The 24359-nt window shown below is 36.9% G+C and overlaps 1 protein-coding gene across 3 annotated transcripts in view; it reads right to left on the reverse strand.

Moving 5' to 3' along the window:
* Positions 1 to 1064: 1064 nt before the first annotated feature.
* Positions 1065 to 24359, reverse strand: part of TAF2 (TATA-box binding protein associated factor 2) — a 60136-nt gene continuing 36841 nt past the window's right edge. For 2 of the 3 annotated variants that reach the window (XM_039715393.1, XM_039715392.1), the window contains exons 21-26: positions 20357 to 20426; positions 18766 to 18875; positions 16297 to 16526; positions 13549 to 13701; positions 13031 to 13136; positions 1065 to 2944 (exon numbers count right to left, since the gene is read on the reverse strand). In XM_039715393.1, coding sequence (XP_039571327.1) covers positions 2679 to 2944; positions 13031 to 13136; positions 13549 to 13701; positions 16297 to 16526; positions 18766 to 18875; positions 20357 to 20426 — 935 coding nt within the window. In that variant the 3' untranslated portion in view covers positions 1065 to 2678. The remainder of the gene's footprint in view (positions 2945 to 13030; positions 13137 to 13548; positions 13702 to 16296; positions 16527 to 18765; positions 18876 to 20356; positions 20427 to 24359) is intronic. The other variant, XM_039715394.1, reaches the window with a different exon arrangement.

Genomic DNA, 24359 nt, shown 5'->3' on the forward strand with positions numbered 1-24359 from the left:
TCAGTTCCATTTATATATTTTCTTATATGCAATGTTACCGCATTTCCATCTGCTCACTTATTTCTTAAAAATATTTTGCTGCAAATCACTGTCACTCAATAGAATAATTACTTTCACAACTTATATTGAAAAATTCCTGTTAATCCTTAAGCGACTTTTACTTTGCAATAGTATCAAACTGCTCACCTCTGTGCAAGCAGATGCTTTTTTCACTGCACCATACTAGATGGTGAGAATGGTTTGCTTTCATGCACTTCCTTTTCCCTGGAGCTCAGCATTTCACATTCATTCCTTCTGAATTTGTTTGCTTTTTTTGCATCACCTGTGCCATCTGCCGAATTATTCTGATTTCTGAGCACACTCACCAGTTTGTGAACATAGCCTGTCCATGTTGCACCACCTGCAGACCTCAAACTTTGTATTCCATCAAATACACTAATGGATATTCTGAACCAGGAACATGATGTAACCTCAGAAACTGCATTAGAGAAAGTTTTTTCAGATTCTCCCCCTCCCTCTCCTACCTTCCAATTTTCTGTTGGCAGTGTCTTCACCATATTGTCTCAGCATGTATTTAATAGTTCACTTAGTCATACAGCAAAACCTCTGATGGCAGAATTCCTGTGCTACAAGTCTGCCTCAGTTCTGTGCCTGTATCACTGAACAATACATTTTCTCTCAGCCTAAGAGTGTAAATCCACATCTCTGAAAGTAGAAACTACACCAGTCTAAATTATCCATGACCTCATTTTTAAAACATAAATGCATCTGCCTTCAATCTCCCAAACAATGCCAGCTTTCATTGCTTATTAGCCCAGATCTCCCACAAACACCCCTGGCACTGTTACATCACTGCTTAGCCAAGGGAAAAACACCTCAGAGTATTTCCACTGAGCTATGACTGCTGTCTCAAGGAGTGCTGAGCTGAGCTGCACCCATGGTGAGTACCCAAAACATGCTCAGCACCTCATCCAGCCCATGCTTAGGTGTTTCTCTTGCACCTTTAGCTCACTTAAGTTCCAAGAGCTCCCAGTTACTGCTAGAAGGGAACCCAGGTGTTTGGGTTTTTTTTTTTTTTTTTTTTTTTCCAAAGCAGCAGATCAGGAGAGGCTGCAGGGTTGCCCAGGGCTGTTGTGTCTGAATCCAGCCCAAACGGGTTCCAAGGGCAACGATTAGCACAACTATCCATGCAGTATTAAAAGGATGTGGTGTTTGAATAACCAAGTAAGTATATGCATATTACAAAACACCTGAGCCTATCATCTTTCTAGTCTGCAGATAACTTTTTATTCCAAGAACTACAGGATTCACCAGCAGGTATAGAATATAAAAGTATTTATTAACTTTCATGAAACAGAATATGGCTTAAAAAAATTCTTATGAGGTCCCTCTTGAACTTTCTCCCTTTGCTCTAAGAAGGAGAATCACTCTCATGAAAATTTGTGAAAATTGATAAAAAAAAATATTTAACTCAAATACAACTATCTTACAGAGCGCTATGTGAACTCTGGGCAACAGAAGCTAGCTAGTATATGGAAATAAAATACTGCCTCTACACATATAAAGAAAAGACATAAAGTGGCAGAGATTACTTATCTCTATTATTAAAACTTTTTAAAAATTATGTTTTTAAATAAAACACTTCCTAAGTGTAAATAGTACACTGCATAAAACACAGCTAACGAAATTTAAATGCATCCATCATTTCAAGTCCCAGACCTAGTTTAATCCACTGATATAGTTCTCCTGTGGATTCATGAGCTGATCTTGCTTTCAAACAAACCACCCGTCAGGAGGAAGAAATACGTATTTTTCAATATTTTAATTTTTAAACTTTTCAGAATTTTTTTAAATTTTAGCAAGCATCTTTCAAAAGCATATTCCAATGTAAGCTTGAAGAAAAAATTCTGCCTCTGTCAAAATAATTCGCAAACTTTATTGGATTTTAAAAGCCTGATTACAGGACAAAACATGCATTATGCATTTTGCTAAAACTCCAAAAACAATTGCAGAATTTATTCATATTAAAAGGTTCATATCCATAATAAATACCACCAGCTTAAAAGCAGCCTGGAATTTTTCAAGAGTTTTAGTATCTGAAAAATGCAAATGCTCTACATACTGTTGTTCTTTTAGATGTCTGACATTATGTTGCAATGGTTAAAGCAAGAAACAGGTCAGCTGAAGGCTAAAGAAAATCCCTGTCTTTTGAGGAGCTCACACTTAGTTATACAATACTGCTCTGGAAACAGTCTGTCACCAAAGGCTTGGCAATTGGCTTCTGCTTAAAACATACTCTGCCTCTAACGTTCTTCAAAGGATTAAACCATAATTGATTCTGGCAATACACATGGTAAGCGTGATGTGCAGGGGGTTGCCAGTGGACATGGGGCCCTTACATAAAGGGCTGTTTTCTTTGTTTAAAATGGAAAAAAAGAGTGGGAGGTGTGGAGAACAGTGAAATACAAAATGAGTCAGAATCATAAACCATATTTTTTGAATCAGATTTCAACAACCACACATGCAAAAAGAAGGCTTCAAAAGTGGCAGAGCTTCTGAATTGCTAAGACAATTCACATATTCTTAGTTCCATAAAAAAAGATAGAAGCTATAGTTATGTACATCCTTCTAAGCACTCCAAGAGTAGTCCAAGTTGAACTCCAGAGAAGTCATCAGTATCAGTCTGAAAGTGATGGGGAACGGATTGATCGTGCACTGGCTGGACTGTTAGAGAAAACAAAGGGATCCTTTTCCTTTTCTTTAGTATCATGTTTATGTTTATGCTTATGCTTATGCTTGTGTTTCTTCTTCTTTTTCTTGTGCTCATGGTGGTGATGGTGATGGTGATCGCTGTGTTTTGAGGAGTTTGATTCTTTGCTAAACACAGAGAGTGGAGCTGCTGAGACAGGGTGCATGTTTATCTCTCCTGAAGATTGTTCCTTACCTGAAAGAAGGGATACAGTGGGATTAGCAAATGTTTAACTTGCATTGTTTCCAACATAAGGAATTCTGAAATATTAGATAAGACCTACATTATCATTTAAATGTAAAACCATGGAACCTGTTACAATGCTGTTACATTTAGCTTCAGAGAAGGCTTTGAACATGCCAAGAAAGTTCCCACACTACTGACAATTTTTACAGATGGTCCTTCCTTCCTCAACAGCATAAAAGTGTCCCAGACAATCAGGAACTGTAAAGAGCCCTGAGAAACTTTAAGTCATACTAGCTTCATGAAATTAATTTTTAAATAGAGTAGAAAGGCCACTGTACCCTGAATAATGCAAATATAACTGCTTGTGAAAATTCTGATATAAAGTGCAAGACTGGCATAGTAAGGTGCATTTCTGGGATGTGAACTCTTTTGAGTTGGGAGGTAAAGCTCCCCACAAGAACATACAAACCTTTTGATAGTGGAAAACTAAACTGATTTTTTTTTTAAAAATTGCCTCTTGCAACCAATTTAGCCTATTTAAAAGATTATACAAGGTGTTTTTTTTTTTCTTAAACAAAACCAAATCCCAATAAAGACAATTATATCATCTTTATCAGTATGCATTTCACAAGTACAATAGAACTGGTTACATACTGAGCAAGCAAGGTATCTGAACCTGAGGAAGGAGATATAATCCATGACATCAGAATTCAGGAATGACTTTCTCATTCTCTCTTTGGCTAATTTAATATTTCATTATTTCAGACAGACTGCAATAGCTTCAATAGTAGAGATTCTAGGGATACCTTTGTTGAAGAGTGGAAACACTTGGAAGGTAGGAACACTCAGATTCTTTTAGGCAGAAATTGAATCAAATCACTCACACTGCAAGGATGCTTTAACAACTACATAAATGTAGAAAACCACCAGCAGATTTTTGAAGGCAACAAATCTTCTAAGTATTATGTAAAATGGAGTTTCTTCATTGCTACTTTATTCTCCCATTCAGTTTTTGGTGAAAATATCCCAACGAGTTTCTTCATTGCTACTTTAAATATGGATGTTTCTCCCATTCAGTTTTTGGTGAAAATATCCCAATTTATTAACAAGAAATGATGTTATTTGATGTTCCTGTGCAATTATCTTTTTCTGTATATTTGAAAACACATTTATTTCCCAGTGCATCTTTTTGTTGCTTGTGTAAGTCTAAAGGCAAGAATGATTTGTCTATGGTAATGATCCTGCATTTCCCAGTGCATCTTTTTGTTGGTTGCTTGTGTAAGTCTAAAGGCAAGAATGATTTGTCTATGGTAATAATCCTGGAAGTCTAAAGAGACAGCTCCCTGTACTATGACAAGCAAGTACTGAGAACAATTTCCATGCAATCTTTCCAGCCTCACCTGAAAGACTGAGGACTGATTCAATCATGCATATATATATAGGAAAATTTCTAGATTTTCCTATATACATGCACACGTATATGAACAGCTGTTCTGGGTTTTGTTTGTTTACAAACTACAAAAATCTAGTTACTAAAATCTACATCTATATGAAGTGTTCAGAAGTCAGAATAGACACAGATTTTTTTTTTTAGTGAGGACAGTCAATAACTTACTATGGGACATGGTGGAATTTCTACTGCTTGAAGTCTTAAGCGGCAAAATGATGTCTTTCTAGAAACATGTTTGGTCTTAACCACAAGACAAGAATATGGTGCAATATAAAATTCTGTTCAGGTTATGAAGGAGGCTAGTCTGAAGTACAATAGTTTCCTATAAACTTGAAATATATATATCTAATATAAAACTATTTTAAAAGGCTTTAATTTTTATTTAATCAGAACTAAGCAGCAGCAAGCTCATGTTACCAATGCAAAGATTTATTGTTAGAACTCAAAACTTTACTTTTTATGTATCTTATGGCAGATAGGAGATGCACACCAATTCCAAATTCCACCAATTCCATTTCAATGTGTACCTACTACCATTTTTTTACATTGTTGTCTGGAGCTATTCTCAACAATGAAGACAGTATATTGCATTTGATGCAAAAAGGTACAAGACTGCTTCACTATGTAACTATTTCCAATTATATTTTTAAAAGGAATTCTTACTGTATCTAAATCTATCCCCATAACCTGAGCTCCTTCCTCTAAAGCATTCACTGTTTGACAACTTTATTTAGCAGCTGCAAGGATACAAAACCAGCCATTAAACAGATGACACAAAGGTGAAAAGGAGCATATCTGGCTCAGGCCATTAGAAAAGGAAAGGGTGGAGGCTGTATCTCAGAAAACCAAAGCAGGCAGTATTTGATGCTGTTAAAATAGGCTGCAGTAGTTACAGGTGAACTGTGGCAGTGACACAAACAGCTCCTAGAAACACAGAAATAAAGGTCTTGGCAAAAAGCCTGAAGATCACTGGTTGTTTGTACAGAAACTGCACAAAAGATGACCTAAAGTACTGAAGACATTCTCATGTGTTCTCAAGCTACAGACACATGATACATTAAAATACATATGGCAAACTCAAGTCAACTTAAAATAGAAGAAAAAACCCACACAAAGATGACACAAACTCTTAAAACTTCTAAGCTCCATTAATCCCAAATTGTGGAGTTATTTTTATATGGAAACTAAACCTGTAAGTCTAGACACTACATTTGTAACAACCTCAAACTGAAACTAAGCCTCTGAACTTAAAAAAAAAATTAACCAGAACTGGTAAAAAACACTGGTTAAAGTCTGCAGGGATGATGTAGCAGTAGTGTCAAGTGAAGATGGAGGATGCAACCAAACAGACTCTGCTGACTCTATATTACATGACCTGCCACTTGTGCTGATTTCCTGCAGTTTACTGGACTACCAGCTCTGCTAAGGCAACAGTCTGTATTATCACCTCATTACTTATTTCAGGTGTGTTATTGAAAAAATCTGTTTGTTAAAGCACTTAAACACCATCGACTGGTGTAAGTTAGGGAGCAAATACAACAGTAGTTGAAACCAACAGGACCAAAGGGGTGGTGGTGACCACCTAGAAAGGCAGAAAGATCTTCAGGAAAGGGAGAAATGGGATCCAACTACAACTCAAGGGTTACTGACACTCAAGGAGGCAGTAAACATTGGTAATATGGAGAAGACTTCAGTTACAATGAAAGAAATGAAATTACAAAAATCTGCTTCTACTGAGCCAGCAATAGGAGTACACACACCATTTCTTCATAGAGTCCCAACAGTGACTCTAGTCTCTTGGGTTTTTGAATGCAAAAATAAAAGCTATCCAGAAAATTTCCTCCTAATGAGTGCTTTGAAATCAAGAATCAAATATATTGATCCTGGATGATGACTCCGAAAGATTGATCACAAACTCCTGAACTCAGTTGTGTACCAAAATGGACAGACCTACAAAAGCTCTACCAAAAATGTTACAGATGCATAAAATTCAGTGTTGAACTGACAGAACCTTTTTCTTCTTCCTTTTAATTAGTATCTACTTAAAGCCTATGCCAGGAACATGGCAAGTGTAGTTAAGGAAAATAAGGCTAAAAAGAAATTGCCTCACAGGGCAGTAAAATCATCCTTTTATCAACAGGGGAAGCAGGACTGATGTAAAGAGGCACAGAGCACTCCCTCTTCCTGCAGGGAACCCACTTCTTCCTGGCACAGAGAGCAGGACTGGAACCCAGGTTTCACAAAACACAGAAACACACAGTAAGTGGAGGTCCAGCCCAGGAGCTGCTTCTGAAGTGGTTTATAGCATTCCTTGGAAGAAAATGTGCATACATGTGTCTATCCACATGGATCTCCTCCTGTTTAGGATGTGGAGATTCCAGTGTAATTGTTGGCTTTGTGGTGCTCCAGCTAGCTGGGTAGGTGCTTAAAATTAGACAGAATGATGGTCCCACAGGGGAAAGATCAGAATATTTGAGTACTGTTTGCCCCAGGGATAAATAAAAATGCTGTAGGTGTCAGGAGAGAGAAGAAAATATGAAAACATAGATCTTGTAGCTTAGTTTTAAAATTAAAGGGATTTGGATCCTGATAAGCTTCAAATTAACATTTGCTGTCATAACAGAAATTGCTGTTAGATAATGCTAACACCCTGTTCACTTAAGTTTTAATGCTCATTGGTGCATTAATATTGAACTATATTGTTGGGTAGTGTTTCACCTATTTTTGTCATGTTTTGCTTTTGAACTTTTACAGTTTGAAAACCTGTACCATGAGACTTTAACATGCCAACAGGCTTTTGTGAGACCTTTCATATTGTCCCTCCTATGCTTCTGATTTTGTGTGAAAAGAGTGGGATGCCACAAGCTTACAGGCTCTATTTCTTCACATGGCCAATGAATGCAAAACAGCCGGCTGATACAGGATTTTTACAAACTGACACTTCTTTGAAACTGCTCCATTTGCACCCAAATTCACTGAAACATCAGAGAGGGAGAAGACAAGTTCACAAATCATAGCAAAGTCTGAAGGCCATGGGTCCTGAGGACAGGCTGGTGCTGCAGCACCTGACAGGAACAGGCTCTGGGAAGAGGGGACGAAGATTCAAGTGCACAAGCACTTCACGTGTCTCTCCCAGAACCCAAAGAAAGCTCGCCAGTCAGAAAGTTAATGCACTCCCTTTGCAGAGCAGTTGACCTGCATCTCTGCCTAGAATTTTCTCTAAAGAGAAAACATCCAGAAAATGGAAAATACAATAAAAACAGTTTTAAAATTACCCTGTTTTGCCTTATTTTTTTCTTTTCTTTTTAGTGTTACTCTGGAAACGTCCAAGACATGCTATTTTTTAATTTAATGCTGTGTTTATGCATCTGTTGTACCACCAACAAAGTACATAGAAAAAGTTACCAAGCATAAATGATTTCAGGTTTCCAGAATGCAATGTCCTGTAATTAGTCTAAAGAACCAGAATTTTCAAATTATATATCTCTGAAAAAGGTTATCAATTTTCTCTCTAGAAGAGTGCTCTTTTAAGGTCCATGGGACAAAAATTAAAGTTCGAGGGTGAAAAACAAAGGTCTAGTTAAAAAAAATAAAACCAGCCAAAAGTTTTCTGAAGATATGCTAAGCAAATCAGTTAATTTGGAAGCAACATAAACATTTGAATTAGTTCCAATTTACAGATTCATTTGACTTCAAGTTTTTACTGGGATTTAAAACCAGATAGACAATTTCTTATACCTATACCAAAGGTAAAACTAAAGTATTGTACAGACAAGTTGGTGTTTTAACTGAAATACAGTATTTACTGGTAAAAAGTTTTATTTCCTCAACTTTCATTTAACAACTATATTGCCTTATACTTACACTAAAATAATAACTGTAGTGTTATTTGTACTATATTTATTTTAGTATTCTGGAACATTCTAGTCAAATCCCTGTTTTTGAAAGAAAGAACATCTAAATCAGGAAGCCAATTCAGAATACTTTGTGTGCCTTCATCAGTTTCAGATAGTTCACTTGAAAACTTGCTAGCCTTATTCATCCTCTAGATTTGAATGTGATTAGTTGTTTCCTCAGAGACACTCACAGCTACAATATTATGGTGTTTTTATTAAATCATGGAGTTGACACACTGCAGCCATACACTGATGCAATTCTCATTTCTGTTATCACTATCTGCAGGGTTTGTGTTTTTACTGAAGCTGCTTTCTTTACTTTAAAGAACTGGAAAACACCATTCCTTGTGAAGTGTACTATTAACCACATACTATTTCAGTGAGGAAAATTCATCTACCAACCTCAAAGCCTATGAGCTACCACTTTGGAAACAGTTATATCTTCAGTAATAAAATATAACAGATACTAATATTATATGTAATTAAAAGGCATTCTATCAGAATAGTTGTAACAACTTTTACCTCCTTAGAAAGTAAAGCAAAAAGCCATCATTGTCAGTGGTGTCCTCAAATCCAAGAAATGTTCATTCATATATTTGTCTGTGTGCTGCTGTTTTCATAGCACTTTTTGGCAGAGAGCCACTAAAGAGTGGACTTTGAGGTACTGGTGAACTTTCAGCTAACTGCAGAGAACTGGGCTTCTCACACAGTTTGGACTGAATTCCTCTTTACTTCTGCATCCAAACTGCAGATGCAATGACTTGCACCTCAGGATCTGCTGCTCTAAATGTACTGTTTAAACATAACAACTACAGTAGTTTACCTCTACACTTTACTGCAGCGCATGCACTATGTCCAGTTTCAAAATGTTTCAGAAAAAAGTCAATCCAGATAAACCATAATTTCCTGAAAGTGCAGTAACTGTGATAAACAAGACCACAATCTGATCAACATTATGACTGTGGTCTAGACCTCCAAAGTTTCATCTACGCAGTAAACAGAGCAACCACAAAGTCAGCAGCGGCAATTTTTAATTTGACTGTCCTGGAAAACTGCAAAAGAATTAACAGAATGGCCAAGGAATCTGTTTGATCTGAGTCTGAATGCTCAGGATGTCCTCAAAGCCCACTGACCCTGAATGCCATCAGAAAAATAACTGCCAGTGCACTAAGACAACATTACTGTATTTTATTTTAATTTCCTTTGTAGAAATAAAGACAGAATTGGATGCTGCTTTTTATCAACTTTCAAACCATCAAAACTAGTCGGAAAAAGTTCAATTAAGTGTTCATCAGTGATGAGCTACAATGACATGCAACTTCACTGGCAGATCATCCAGCCTACAGCAGGCATTTATTTTGGAAGCAGAAAAGACCAGGCCAATCAATAACCACTGACAGATACAGCAGAACCTTTTAATGGTTACTTCTGACTTACTGTACTTTCAGCTGAGTGAAATATTAAAGAAGTGTACCTTTATCTGATTTCACTGAAGTCAACAAAGCAAGACAAGTCACCTTACAGCCTGAGAGATCAAATCTGTTGCTTACAGAAAACCTCATCTTGAAAGTCTTTTATCTTAAGATTTAAGTGAAGGGAGCGTTCCTTATATCCTTGATGATTAATAGCAAATAAAATCTGTTCTCACATTAGAAATGTAACCTTGCACAGCCTTGGAGGTTCAAAGGAGGCTACCAAGATTCTAACCCTAAGGGCAGATGAGTAATCATCACAACAGCATTCTTTAGACAATTCACAACTAATGTTTTGTAATTTCTTGATAAAATTATTAGATTCCCCTACAACTGCCAGAGTCCACAGTTTCACTATCATAGTCAGGATGCTTTTAATTAAACAAATAATTAAACAAATCATTTTGTGTATGAACTGGGACAGGTGCTGTAGTTATAACACTGAAAGCTGTAATCCAGCACGTGTAGCATTAGAAAACTTATTGTTATTGTCTCAGCCATAACTTTTCACATTCATGGGTAGAACCATGCAAAAACATTCTCACCCTCACTCCCCCACCCCCAACTTCTAAAGGAAAATAATATTTTCCTGGTGTTAGGGGGGTTACATCAACTTGACCAAATCTAAATGATCATTTGGGGTGGTCTGGGAAATGGAAAAAAAACAACAACCCAACAATCCAGAAAAAAACCACAGATACTACAGGACCCAATGTGAACTTATTCCTGGCAGCTGCTTTTCACATGCTGTGTTCAGCTGATGACCTAACACTTCATGTGACACACAGGGACAGAGCCCACAGCTGGGAGAGGAAAACTGCGGGTGGACTAAGAGCTCACTCCTTCCAAGTAGGAGCCAGAACTGAGGCAGATTTACTAACAAGACACTGAGGCCATTTCAGAACCTCCAGTCAATCTATTTCACAATAATCACTCCCTGAAATGCATTCATCCTCCATCACTGTTGTAAAACCTCACAGGCCCTGGGATTCCTTTGTAAAACAGAGTGTGAACAATTTTATTTATGTATGCTTTTATCTTTCCTTGTCTGTTTCTTCTCAGCAGTATACAATTTCCTAAAGATTGAACTATCTTTATTTACTTAGTCTGTAATTCATACATCTCTGCTTCTAAGAAAAATGCCATGAATAAGAAACAGGTGAAATTTTAGAAGCAAAAAATATGTGAAGTGGAACTGTTTCTAACCACACAAATAAAAAACAAAGAATAAAATAATCTGAAGTGTTTCAAAATAATGCTTTTCAAAGGCTTACTATTTAAAATGAATTCTGGTGCAAAACCTGGCATTTGTCTCATTTATTACCTAGGAAAGAAAATGTATTACAGTGTGCTGAATGTCTAAACAACAGAGGTGAGAAGGTCATTCAGGACACAAGCGAGACTTGAAGCAGCTTGTGTCTGCTGTGGGTCTATAAAAGCAGCAGTTAAGTGGCCACTGCTCCACTCTTGGTCAGACTTTACCCTTCCTGACCCCCAGCACAAACTTCATCCGCAACAGTCCCGGAGCACAGAGCTGGCGCACACAGGGTCCCCACAGTCCGATCTGTGACGTACTTGGCAGGCTTTTGTTTATGACTTTATATTCCATAGAGTGTGTAAATCTAGTGAAAAAGTGTTGCAAAATATTATGTAAGAGTTATAAATACTAATCCTCAGCAGATCAGCTTTGCACTTGCATGCCCTGGATGCATCATTCTTTGCCATACAGAAAATGTGATGGTCGACCATAACATTGAGAACAAAATTCAAAGCAGCTCTGAGAAGTTTAAACTAAAGCTTTGCAGATATAGGCTCCTAAGTTCATGAGAGTAACCTATATGCAGCCTGCTCCTTTACCCTGTTGAAGTAAGTCAAAAAGCTGTGGGTTTTGCTACTCTAGATACCTATCAGCAAAGCTGTCCTGGTGGAGTTGGCTGTAGACACACGTCATTAACTGAAGGCCATCTGGAATCCAGAAACTAGACCTCCCTGTGTTTTAATGTCCCCATACGACCTTAATTTCTTAGCTGACAAGAGACAGCAGCTACCTTTCATTAAAAAAAAAAAATCAAAAGACTAAACTGCCTTAGTGGTTAGAGCATCTGGCAAGGAAGGAAAAATGTTATCTCCAAGGCTCATAATGGGGCATGAGCCTCCAGCTTCAGCACCACTGGCACAAGGCACCAGCCTCAGCAGGATCCTCAAGCAGCAGCATCCACCAGCCCTTCTCTTAAATGGGGCCACTAAACTGCCTGGTCACAGAGAAAGCAGATAAGGTCACCTGTCAGCATAGCTCAGGACCTAGGGCAACTCAAGATGGAACCAACATTCCAGGTTGGGCTGCTAAGGTCTATTTCTGTTTTACACTAGGCAGTCACTGGATAAAAACAGAAAAACAAGAAAGAAGGTAATTACCCTGAAATCTAAAGCAAAAAACTTCACTTTTACACAACACAGTACTGCAACCTTAAAATCTTGTTCTGAATCTGTATGGCAGATCCCTCAAAATGCTTGGTACATTGTCACATGACCTCAGCTTTGCTCCACTGGCACATTCTGGAACTGAACTTCAGACACGTTGTTAAAACATTTTGAGAAAACGAGATAAACTGCCAAATTTCTTGGCTAGTGACAGAGAAACAAAGAAGGTGGAAGTTCAACCTGTTTTAAAGTTTCTAAGAAACACTATGCCTTGAGTATAATTTTGTCCAGTATTATATAAAAAAAGATACTAAGAGAAGTAGTAAAAGAAAGGAAGTGCATGAAATGAAACAATTTCACTCACAGATGCAATCCTTTCAGCTTTAGAAAGCCCTTCTAACTATCTTTGAGGCTTTAACATTTGCTAATGTTAAGTTACAAATCATTAATATTTGAGGGTTTTTTTTAAACCTGAGCAGTCTTGCTATTCTTTTTAACCTTCAAAACTGCAATTTTTAAATGACACCAATGGCAAAACAAGTTTTACCTAATTACTTATGGGATTCTATTTAAACTTTGTGCTCTTCCATTCATTCCTCAGCTTTTCACTTTCATAAGCAGGATTTTACTTGTCTTACTTAGATATGTGTAAAAATAGACATGTATACACTTATCTATGCATCTACTGAAATCTAAAGAAATGTTCTTATGCACCCCTTCTGCAGCTCCTGGAATTCCAGTAACATTTAACACTTACCAACACTGTATATATGGAAATAAGCAGTAGCAAAAACACACCTCACAGCTAAAGTAGTTAAAAAAAATACAACCACCTTGCCTGTAAAGTTACTCATACCTGGTGTGGATGGTCTCTCCAGCATATTCAAATGATGGTAAATGAAGGCTTGGCTGTCATGAACTGTATCCATATCAATTTCCTCTTCCTCTTGAGAGTTTGAGAACTAAGATATCGGGGGAAAAAAAAAGCAGATGCTAATAACTCAAAAAACATTACTAAACAGAATTTAAAATATTTTCTTTTTGAGGTAGACTGGGGGTGAGAGGGAAAGGAAGTGATATCTACCACTGCAAATGAATAAAAATTCACTAAAATTAAAAAGGGTCGGTGTCTTTCCTTCTTTCTAATTTACTGTGAAGCTGTGTGAACAAGAGCATTATCTGCCAACTTTAGTCCTTGCCAGCCAATAAAGAATCTAATAGGAAATGATTTTGCCAAAGTAAGCATAACAACTGCTGTACATATATACACAGCATGCCTTTTGTTTCAACACAGCTTCAAGGGAAGCCAGCAGACGCCACTGCTGTTATTCCGAACACCCTACACATTGTGCAAGTTGAATTTCCATTTCTTACTCTGATTTTGAGTTTGACTTTACTGTCTTCATTCTTCTCTAGTATTTGCCCTGGCTCCAATGGAGACCCGAGTGGCATATCAGCCTTCCTCTTCACCCCCTGCTGATGACCAGAAATGCTGGATGCTGTTTCCTTAATAAGATGATCATCCTCCTGAAGCAGCATTAAAAGACCAAAATTAGAAGATAGCAAGATCCATGTTTCAGAGAAAGCGACCTGATACCTGAAAAATCTTCTGAGTAAAGTGGGTGATTTGAACAAAGTTTTCTCTGTAGCTCTGGCAAGAAGCATTTTCTAAAACCCTGTATGGATTTGTGCCAACCACTCCTACAAACATAGTTTCTCTTTACTTCTATCCCTGCTCCCTCTGCATATCTAGCATTGGCATCTTTTCTGTCACTTCTTACAATCATGGTACTGTTGGTGTGCAACAACATTTGCTGCCTCTGAATAGCCTGTCTATAAATCTGTGCCTTGCAGACTCTCCTCAGGACAAATCTCAGTTGAAAAACTGTGATAGCCTCTGATCTACACATGGGATTTAGCTAAATCTTCTTTAGTTTGTTTTAAAAGCTAAAGCTTACTTAGTACAAATCATAATGAGTACTTATAATTTTTTTCTTTATTTTACAACAATATTTATTAAAAAAGAATAAAACTGTTTTGTAAATTACTGCTTAGATTATAAAAAGAACAAGGTCAAATAAATAGAAAAACAGGAGAGTCTCCTAAGTTACACATACAGTAATAAAAACAGGAGGTAGGTGTTTCAAAAAGTCCAACAGACAAAAATTAGAAGGGAAAATAAAGCATCCAGAGAAGCAAACATAATTAAAAGCTCACTAAAAACTATAAAAGGCATATATACAATATACTCTCAAGGGCATATACTGTTCCCCTGAAGTGCTCTTCTTCTATCCTACAAAGGGCACTTCAGCCCCACAAACTCTTGCCCTGAACAATTCAAGATACATTTCATGAAGTAATTTAATCATCCTCAGCAGCTTCAGTGGCACTACTCTATCAGTACTAATTTTAACATGTTTATGCTCTCAGTATGTCTACTTTAAAGAATCTAGTTAATCTGATAAATTCTATCACCTGTTTACTCTTTTTTTCCCCTCATATATGCAGTACCCTTTTTCATCTCCATTATTTTGTCCAAGGCACTGCTATTGTGAAACACTTCTGGATTAAGTTTGTCTGACATAAGAGGCAGTCTTTGTTTTATACTACTAGAAAATCAGTTCCCCAAATTTTGGGGAAGTTACAGTGAAAATGGTAACCAGAAGGTAAGGGGTAGGAGAATGAAGATGAGGAATAGGAGAAGATACAAGGGATGAAGTACAAACTGAGGCTTATACCAGTGCTGTATTTCCACACCAGTGCAAGCCAGTATGCTGCTAAAGGAAGCAGCCTCACCCACACATGGTTCTGTCTTGGGGTGCCACAAGCATTTTTACAACTATGTGACAAACTGGCTCAGGAAACTGAAATATCTGTTCAGAAAAAGGCACTGTTCAACCAGATCCTCCCTGATTCAGCTCACTATTGCAGCAACCACTACTGTGCTAGCACAAGGGAGAGGAAAGTTTAGAAAAAGAAGAGTTAAGAGGAAATCTTTTGGTAGTCTGCCTGCAAAAAATGTTTGGGTGTTCACTGAACTGCAGCCTAAAAATCTGCCAACAAAATGCCCCCTGCTATTTAATTCTAATGATTAGGTGCAGCAAATTAGGACTTACTACATGCTCTGTAAATATGCAGGACAGGTCTAACAATACCTGACTCTACCAGCATTTTCTCCCCCTGCTGGAAAGGGCCTGCAGGGTAGTGTTAATTAGCACTCTCAGCATACTTTTCAATACAAACTGTTTAGACATTGACTATGGGATTGATAAAGCAAGAGTAAACCCTCCTATTCAAAAGGGTGGAAAGAGTTTCAAACATGCTAATCACACACTGGTTTTGAAACTGTTAAGAAAAAATCACTTCTTATTTCCATGTCTGTTGATTTATTTCCCCCTCTCACAATTAAATTTGTCCAACAAAAATACTTGGTCTTGCAGCAGTGGCAGTTATTCTTGAGGAAAGTATGACCTTAATAGTTTATAAAAATTTTTTTTCTAACTATGCAATGGAATGTGTGTTAGGACTGAAGCCTCCAAATCCAGAAAGATACCAAATGGAATGTATGCCATTCTTCAGAAGTTGTTACAAATCCTTCAGAGCACAATACCAAAATGTTAGATTCAAATGTTCAATGCAGATGTGTTAAAATTTCAACTTTCACATCACTTTAAGTTGTTTAAAATGAGGAGTATCTATGTATTTTAAGATGCAATAGGTTTACTGATAGAAGGTTTTGTTTTGGAAAATTGGATAACTTGACTATAAGAAACAGTGTCATGAAAAAAGCTTTCACCACAGCATCAAACATTTCTGTGAATCACTTCATATCTCATAAGCAATATATAATGTTTCATAAAGAACAGAAATGATGAGACTAGGAAAAAAAAAACAAAAACAAACAAGTAACAAGCCTGCATATGCAATGCAAAACAGTTAAAAAATGTCCAAGAAGTCATGGTATAGGCCAGCTTTTCAAGTGGACAGAATAAAGAGCAATGAGGTCAGAAGGTAGCTTAGGTAAAGCATGAGAGGCTTGAACACAATACAAAATTAAATCAGCAACCCATGCAAGAACTGTGAGCCAGCTGAATAGGATGGATGCAGATGGTTTGTGCTTACGGTGTTCTGAAATCCTACTGGCTGCCCGTGATTGTTAGAACTGTTCACAGGTTCCTGAATGTTTGCAACTGATTCAGGGATAATCGTTGGATTGAGTACAGCCTTCTTTTCTTTCAGGTTAAGAACAAGTCCAAGCTCTGGTAATGGTAAACAGGAAGGTCTGCTGAGGCCAAAGAGTGTGAAATAGAGGTCCACAGCACCACATCGTAATCTCCAGTCATGTGATGTTCCTAAAATACAAGAGAGATTGTTAATACAGAGATAAAATCTCCTCTTCTCCCAAAAATGTAACAGTTTAAGTAATCCAGGCCCACCAGAGTATGACATTTTCTGTGCTTAAGATACACTTCCTTCAATATTCCTGCCTCTTATTAGCTCTTACTCACTTGCTTTCTTTTTAAACTTTCCTGTTTAAAAGGAAGGCTTTAAGTTTCGTGGGTTGTAAGTTAGACATCTTTAGTAGAACAGGATTGGAAAAGTAAATGCTATAATAACATAATGAAAAATAGAAGAAAAATAACCACACCCATGTGCCTTTCTTTTTCAAGTTTTTCTACTGGACAAGTAAATAGAAGACTTTGTTACCAAACTGGCTTCCTGTATCAATGGATTTGTTGCATTTGCCTATGTATTCTACAAAATATTGTAAGAGCTTTAAGCATGACTAAGATTTTTACCCTCTGGAAAGTGCACTGATAAGAGAAAGGCACAAGCATGCTTTTAACATCATTACTACATCATGAACTTCCCTGAATACTCAATACTTTAATTGGTATTTATACTCAAAATATGTATTCTTACTGCACAAAGCAATGCTTTATTTTTTTTATTATTTTTCACTACAAACTGTGCACTGCTTTACTATCTTTATACACAAATGGTCTAAGCACATTTGGCACCAATCACAACAGAAAGACATTTAACATCTGGTGCAATGCTGCAAATACAGCAGTTCTGGTGTTAACTCAGCCCAGCTCTTGACTGATTGCAAGTTTATTGAACATATTGTTCCCCAGCAGGAATTGAACTATATCTGGTAAACAAGACACAGATGTGCCAACTGCCATATTAATGTGGCTGTGTAAGACTTAGCACAAAATAAAATTTCAAGATCTATCCCTGTAAATAGTAGTTTTATGGGGCCAAAATAGTGTTTGGAGTAAGCTTAGCTTGCCCTTACCAGTTACAAATTACCAGCCACACATACCCAATTACAAATGAAAGCAACATGAATATTAATCTTGACATTTCTAACATTAAAATACTCCTCAGATAATGACAGATTCAAAAATATTAATTTTAGAACTATTATGAAATTATCAATTTAATTCAGATGTACACAGAAAAAACCCCATTACATGTACCAATCAGAGTCTGTTCTCCATTACATGTGCTTATGTTAAATGAAAGTAAATAATGATTCTAGAATCATGCACCTTTAAACCTGGCTACTAGCTTGTCACACATCAACAATTTTTTTCAAGGCACCCTGGAATGCCACAGTTATCCCTTACAGAAAATTAAGTGAAACATTATGTCATCTTGAAGCATAGAAATTTAGGTGCTTAAAGACCCATGAACTTTAATAAGCATGTATACCCTATTTGTTACTTGCAAAAAGAAGTAATGCTTGTAACACTACACACACTCTTCTCTCATGAAAAAGCAAAAACAAATCCTCTGATGGGAACATCAAAATTGTTTATTTTCTGTGTCTGACCCTTGGCAATTCCTATGAAACTGAACTACTAGTAGTCTCCCCACTTCAACCCCTGGAGTGTAGCTGTAAACTTTTAAACACTGAATATAATGACACACAGAGAACAGAAAGCCTGCAATGACCTAAAAAAGCTATATAAATGTTTATTTGTAATCTATGTGGTAATGTGCCAGATGTTAAAGGGCACTTTGTCAGGACTGGATAAAACTGCTTCAGCAATGAAGAACAGGTCAATGGTAAAGATGCAAGCCCTTTTCTTACTAGGATCTTTCCTAATCTCACAAGGCAAACTGAGTTTTAGGTCTATAATGCACCTCTAAAAATCTCATTTAAATTATCTATATCAATGCTGTCTTCTCATAGTCCCTGAGAGTCTAGAAAAGGAGGACAAAAAGGGATCATCTAATGTAAAGCAAACTCCAAGTGTAACACAGACACCATTATTTGAGGAAACACTTGCTTTGAACAATTTTGAACATTCAAAGTATGATTCTGTGCAGGAGAACATCAAAGCACACTACATCAGTAACCAGAAGAATTAGAACCAAGGTTTGGTAGCCTATGTCACTAAGAGTGTTCTGGTAGCACAGAGATGATATTCAGCTTCTGAGACTGGATTTTCAATTTCTAACTACTGAAATTAAGAGAGCTCTTGGCATATTCTGAAGCAAGTTTTTAATACTTATTTCAAAAAACCTCACAATAAAACTCTAACACAACAAAACAACAAACAAATCAAAAAACTTAACCTGAATTCATCAGTTTCCAAAGCTGATCTACCAAAGCTTCATTACATAAGGGGGACTCCATATTCTTGGTGAAAGGTGGATTCTTAGTCAGCATATCCAAAATCTTGTGCCTGAAATAAACACAAAAATAATCTTTATTAAATGCAAAAGAAAAACCCTAAGGATACAAAGTCTGTTCAGTTTGCAATATTCTTACAAACTTATTAAACTTACAGGATTATGTCCCAATTTTTAACCAATGTTTTATGCCTTCTTTCTTCTTTCCACAACATGCATTAGACACACATTTACCATCAGCAGTATAACTTAGAGATAAAAAGTAAGGTGCAAAGCAGTAGGATGTTTTTAGACACAACTGTTGACAGTTGTAGGCTACATTAAGTTCTTCTGTTTAGTCATTATCTTTTTTTGCACACTGACTTGGAAATTTACTAAGATGTAATACTGGCAAATAAACTCCTTACATACTGATACCAAAGAATTTTTAAATAACTGTAAATGTTTATGACTGATACAAAATGGCAGGCCCAAAACCAGTGACTTGTACATTTTCCTGGAAGCAAACACTGCCACCTCTTATGTTACACTGGTTTCTGAAGATCCTGCACTTACCATGCTGCTTACAGTATTTACAGACAGAGCTGAGATACATTTTTGCTTCTTCAAACATGGCCTTGAAAACACTTAATGAATTCTTTGTTTTATTACTTATTATTTTAATAATTTTTCTCTGTACAGCCAGCTTTCACCTTGCTGTCTTACACATATGGAACAAAAAGACTCTTGCAGATACTTCTTTTTTTTCATCCTTCTTTTATAAGAGGCTAACATATCACATTCAAAATTCAAACTCCGCTTTAAAAGGATACATATAAAATTAAATCTCCTTCTTAAATTGAAGCTAAACCTGTATTTATTTCCATTAACAAGAATGAGAGAAATGAAACAGAACAACCTTGGTATTTGTAAGAAATCATCTATATAGAGAGTAAAAGTAGTATTATTTAACTTTGAAACTCAGTACTTCAATGGTGGTCATAACAATAAAGTGTTGAGAAAAAACAATTATTATGAACCTCGGTGTTCACAGGTTTGTAATGAACATTCTAAAACACCCAACCATTCACGTGAAAATGAAGTTGAAACAAGAAATACTAGAAATTTCACCATATTTTCACATGATCCTTTCACCCCATCTACAGTCTGACAATTGCTTTACACCCTTTGGTGTCCAAATACTGTGTGTGCTGTCTCAGCCTCTGTCTTTTCTAAATATCACAGTCTTTTTTTGCCATATGCAACATCATATTTATACAATTTATTTATGGAAATAATGTCTAACTTCAGACTTCTGCCACAAGGTAGAACATAAAAGACAAAAATAACAATGCAGAATAAGAACAGAATATACTAATTTTTAGATGTTTCAACAGTTCACATCTCAAACATGTTTCAATTAATGTAAAATAACAGGAAGGAAACAGTTTTGTGAAGAAGCAGTTAAGGAACTGATCTATTCTAGCGATCCCAGGTGAAGAATTTACTTAATAGCCTCAGCATTAGTAAAAACCCTGTCTCTTTATTAACTCACCTTATGTAGGGTACAGGATCACTTTGAACCATAGAGAGTAGCCACTGTAGTTCTTCATAGCTCCTATCAACTGCAAAATAAAACAAAATGCCTATTAATATATATAAACTGAAGGATTTTGATGAAGACAATCGTGAGTTCTTGAATAAGCACACAAAGAGCATGAAGCACTGCAACTAAAGAGGAATTCCACTAACTATGGAGCAAGTTCAAAGTAAAAAGTGTCTTGCTTTACATAGAAATAGAAACATTTACAAAACTCTTACATGCTTCAATTGTTCAATAACAACCCATCTGACTATATGCATGAGCATTGATTGGGAAAATCAGAGTAAAGGCTCATCTTGATATTGTGTGCTTCCTAAAATGAACACATTCAAATATCCTTTCAACAATCAGAAGCATAACATCTTCTGTAGAGAAGATAAAATTCTCATACACAGGAATCTGTGAAAGATTACTATCTTTACATAGGACAGAAAGAGGACTACTACAGGGCTTATATAAAACTGCAGTCATGCTCCCCTCATTAGCCTTCATTAGTTTTACAGATCATTATACTTTGCAGCTAAAATGGATTTTGAAACCTGTCAGCACATGCTTGTAGAAAACTGGAAACAAAGTCAGCTTGTTAGTTTGAAATATAACTTACATTACAAAATTCCTTTGATTATCAGAGTAATATTGCAATATAGGAAACTACATGGGAAATCATCACTCATTACACAAAACATGAAAGAATTTTTATTGTGATCTTTCTCTCAGGTGCATAACTGTAAGATTTTTACAGCAGTATTCTCTTCTAATGTCTTCAAAACAATGAAGACAGTGTATTAATCATTACTGAATAGAGAGATCAAAAAACATTTATATTGCTTTCCATCTTGTGGTCCTAGCAATGGATTTCTTTGTTCCCCATGCCAATTGTATTTTTAGCTCTAAATACCTCAATTCAACTTTTCTTCCTTATTTTGATTTGTTTCAGTCAACAATTTTAAAATATAACTTCTTCAGTCCAATCAATTCTAATACCTATTTTTTTTTGTTATTTCACTAGAGTAAGTTGCTTTTAACAGAAGAGGCATTTATTTATAATATAAGAACCAGCACTTCATTCTATTACAAGTTTTAAAAATGCTTTGGGTAACTGGAACATAAGACCCTTTCTGAGCTAGGAGAAGGCAATTACATTAAAATCCTGCTTAGAGGATGGCTGGACAGCCCTGCTCTTCCCAAATCCAGTCAAAACAAAGCTGGTTACATTGTGAGGCTCCACTAAGCCCTGTTTAGAGGCAGAATGTATTAGCTCCCACAGAGCACTGCTGAGAGCATGGCTACACAGTTCTGGATGATGCCAGAGCAAACTTGTATCCATACAGATCAGAATTACAATCTCAGATTTGCCTTAAAAACCAGAAATCTTTGAAAAACTATGCAGGAACATACTTTTAAGGGATTAGTGACTTCCTGTGCTCAGCTCAATGCACAGCTGCTCTTCCTGGCTTGTGACAGAAGGCAGCTAGAACACTGCAAACAAAAGTTGTTTTGCATGTAACAAAAATAGTACTTTATTACCACACAGCAAAGAATTGCAACACTGCAAACAAGAAGCCACAATCATTAACAAATTGTAATTATTTTAACTAACAAAAGGGATTTTAAAGTGCTTTTAAATTTAAAAATGAAAAGTCTGGGAGATTAATCCTTTAGGATGATTGTACTGGAAAATAAAACCATGTAAAGGGTGTGCTGTCCCAGGTGCAGGACCTTGCACTTGTTTATCTTCATCCAGCTCTTGCTCTGCGGCTCTCCCAGGTTCTCTGTGAGATGTCTCTCCCTTCTGACGTGTCCACCTTGCCACCAGCACTCTCACCAATAAACCTGGTGAGGCTGCTTTCAATGCTGCTCTCCACATAACTTCTGAAGATGTTCCCTGGGGGACCCTTTTGTGACAGACTGCCAGCCTGAGTAAAATCCACTGATCACCACCCTCTGAATTCAGGCTCAGGACCTGAATTCTTACCCACTGCACTGACCACCCATCCTCTCTGCAGCTTGCCAGTTTGTCTATGAGAAGGCTGTGGGAAAAGCAACGTGCAGATTTTCATACTTCTGGTAGATATAAAGACATGTGATTGCTTTCTGAAACAAAATCCCCTTGCAATTTTGTTTCAAATTTCAAGGAGCGTTGTCTCAGTTCTCAATTGCAGCAGAGCATCTTTGACACTGAACATTAACATTCATCAAATTTGATAATGGTTATTTATTTAGAATAGTTTGTTATCTCTTCTATGTATGCAACTGCCTTGTTCCATACAAGTAACTATTAACAGTAATATAGCTCTCACAAGTTAACTTTAAAAAGTTAATAAACTCTGTTCACTTCAATCCACTTTAGATAAACTGTCCAAGCCCTTGTATGCTGCCTCAAGCATTTTAAAAAGTTACCATTTCTCAAAAAACTCCTTGCTATTAATGGCAAAGAAAACAAGTTACTCAGTTCCATGGAGAAATTATTTCTTTTCAAGTAACTCAAAAAAAGGTAGTGTTATTCCTACTCTGAAAGTTCCACCCAGAAAACACAGACTTTCCTTTTTATGGAAATTGCAAAATCTGTCAGCTTCCTTTACAAGAAGTGTTAAAAGCCAGCTTTGGCACAAGCAACAGGCACTTGATAGCTGCTGGTTTGCATCCAGTGTGAACTGGAAACCAGGTAACTGGGAACAATGAGAATGAGATCTCTCGGCAATAGATGGCCAATCATTTCTCCTTCCAAAGCCAGGTTTAGGGCTCTGCAAGACAAGCACTGCTAACTTCTCTATGGCTAGAGGAAGAAGTCAGTTGGCACATTGAGTTTCTTGATCATCCCTCCACCAAAAACCCACCAGTCTTACAGCAGGAGCAGGAGCTCCAGTGCTCAGAGCTGGAAGCTTCTATTTGAGAAATGACTGATGACCACTAGATAGCAAGCTGTGTGGTGAATTGTAGTGACTTTATAGAAGATGGATATTTGCATCTGCTACCTCTGCATCAGAGAAAAGGCTGTTAGCAAGGGGCAAGGCAGTTAGGTACAGCAGTATTCTAGTCTGTCATTACCAGATCTCACAGTGAGCTCAGCCAAAAACTGTCAAGCTCAACCACTGATTTCAAGTAATCTACTACTTCTCACCATTCAAGTTTTAGCTTCCAGTAGGTTTCAAGCAACTTACTCTATTATCTTGCTTATACAACACCCCGTTTGATCAGCTGTTTTAAAGATGTATTTTATTACTTTGTAATACAAACACTTTCTTATTTGAGCCAGATATTAACTATAAATACCATCCATAAAAGGTCAAGAATTTAATGAGAAAACATTATTTCTACCAGTTTTTCTTTCCACAGGGTGGGATGAATTAGTGAGGAGATTGTTCTAAAGGAAAAGAGCTGATGAGTAAGCTTTCTGTTCTCCAGCAAATATTTCCACTAACATTCTATGAAGAGTGGAAAAAAGCAATTAGCCCACCAGAAAGAGATATACACAGCACTAGCACAGTTCTGAATTCCAGCAGTGTATCCCTCACAGGATCACCACGTGTTCTGTGTGCAGTGGATTAAGGATACAGAGTGTCTGGTGGATTACAGGAAGGAGGCTGCTGGGTGCACAGCCTCCCTCACAGTTATCAGCTGTTTGGAATGACAGCCTCTTTTCAGTCTGTGACTGGATGTCTGAGTTTCACCCAATGTATCCACTCAAAGATTCCAACTGCCTTAAATCCTCCCACTGCTCATCTAGTTTGAGAAGTCTCTGGATACAGAGACAGAAGTAACAGCAAAGTAATACAGCCCTTAAAAAAATGGAGAAAACAATTTGTGTAATAAGCAAAGGAAACTCTCCTCTACCCTGAAAACAAAACAAACCCATGAAATCTGAGAAAGAATGATTAGAAATCCAGATCCACCCATCTGCTACAGAGGAAGACCTGAAGGATTTGACCACTTTGAAAGGTATAAACAAAAGTAC

Source organism: Passer montanus, unplaced genomic scaffold (genome assembly GCF_014805655.1).
Source record: "Passer montanus isolate IOZ18808 unplaced genomic scaffold, ASM1480565v1 scaffold33, whole genome shotgun sequence".
NCBI classification, from domain to species: Eukaryota; Metazoa; Chordata; class Aves; order Passeriformes; family Passeridae; genus Passer; species Passer montanus.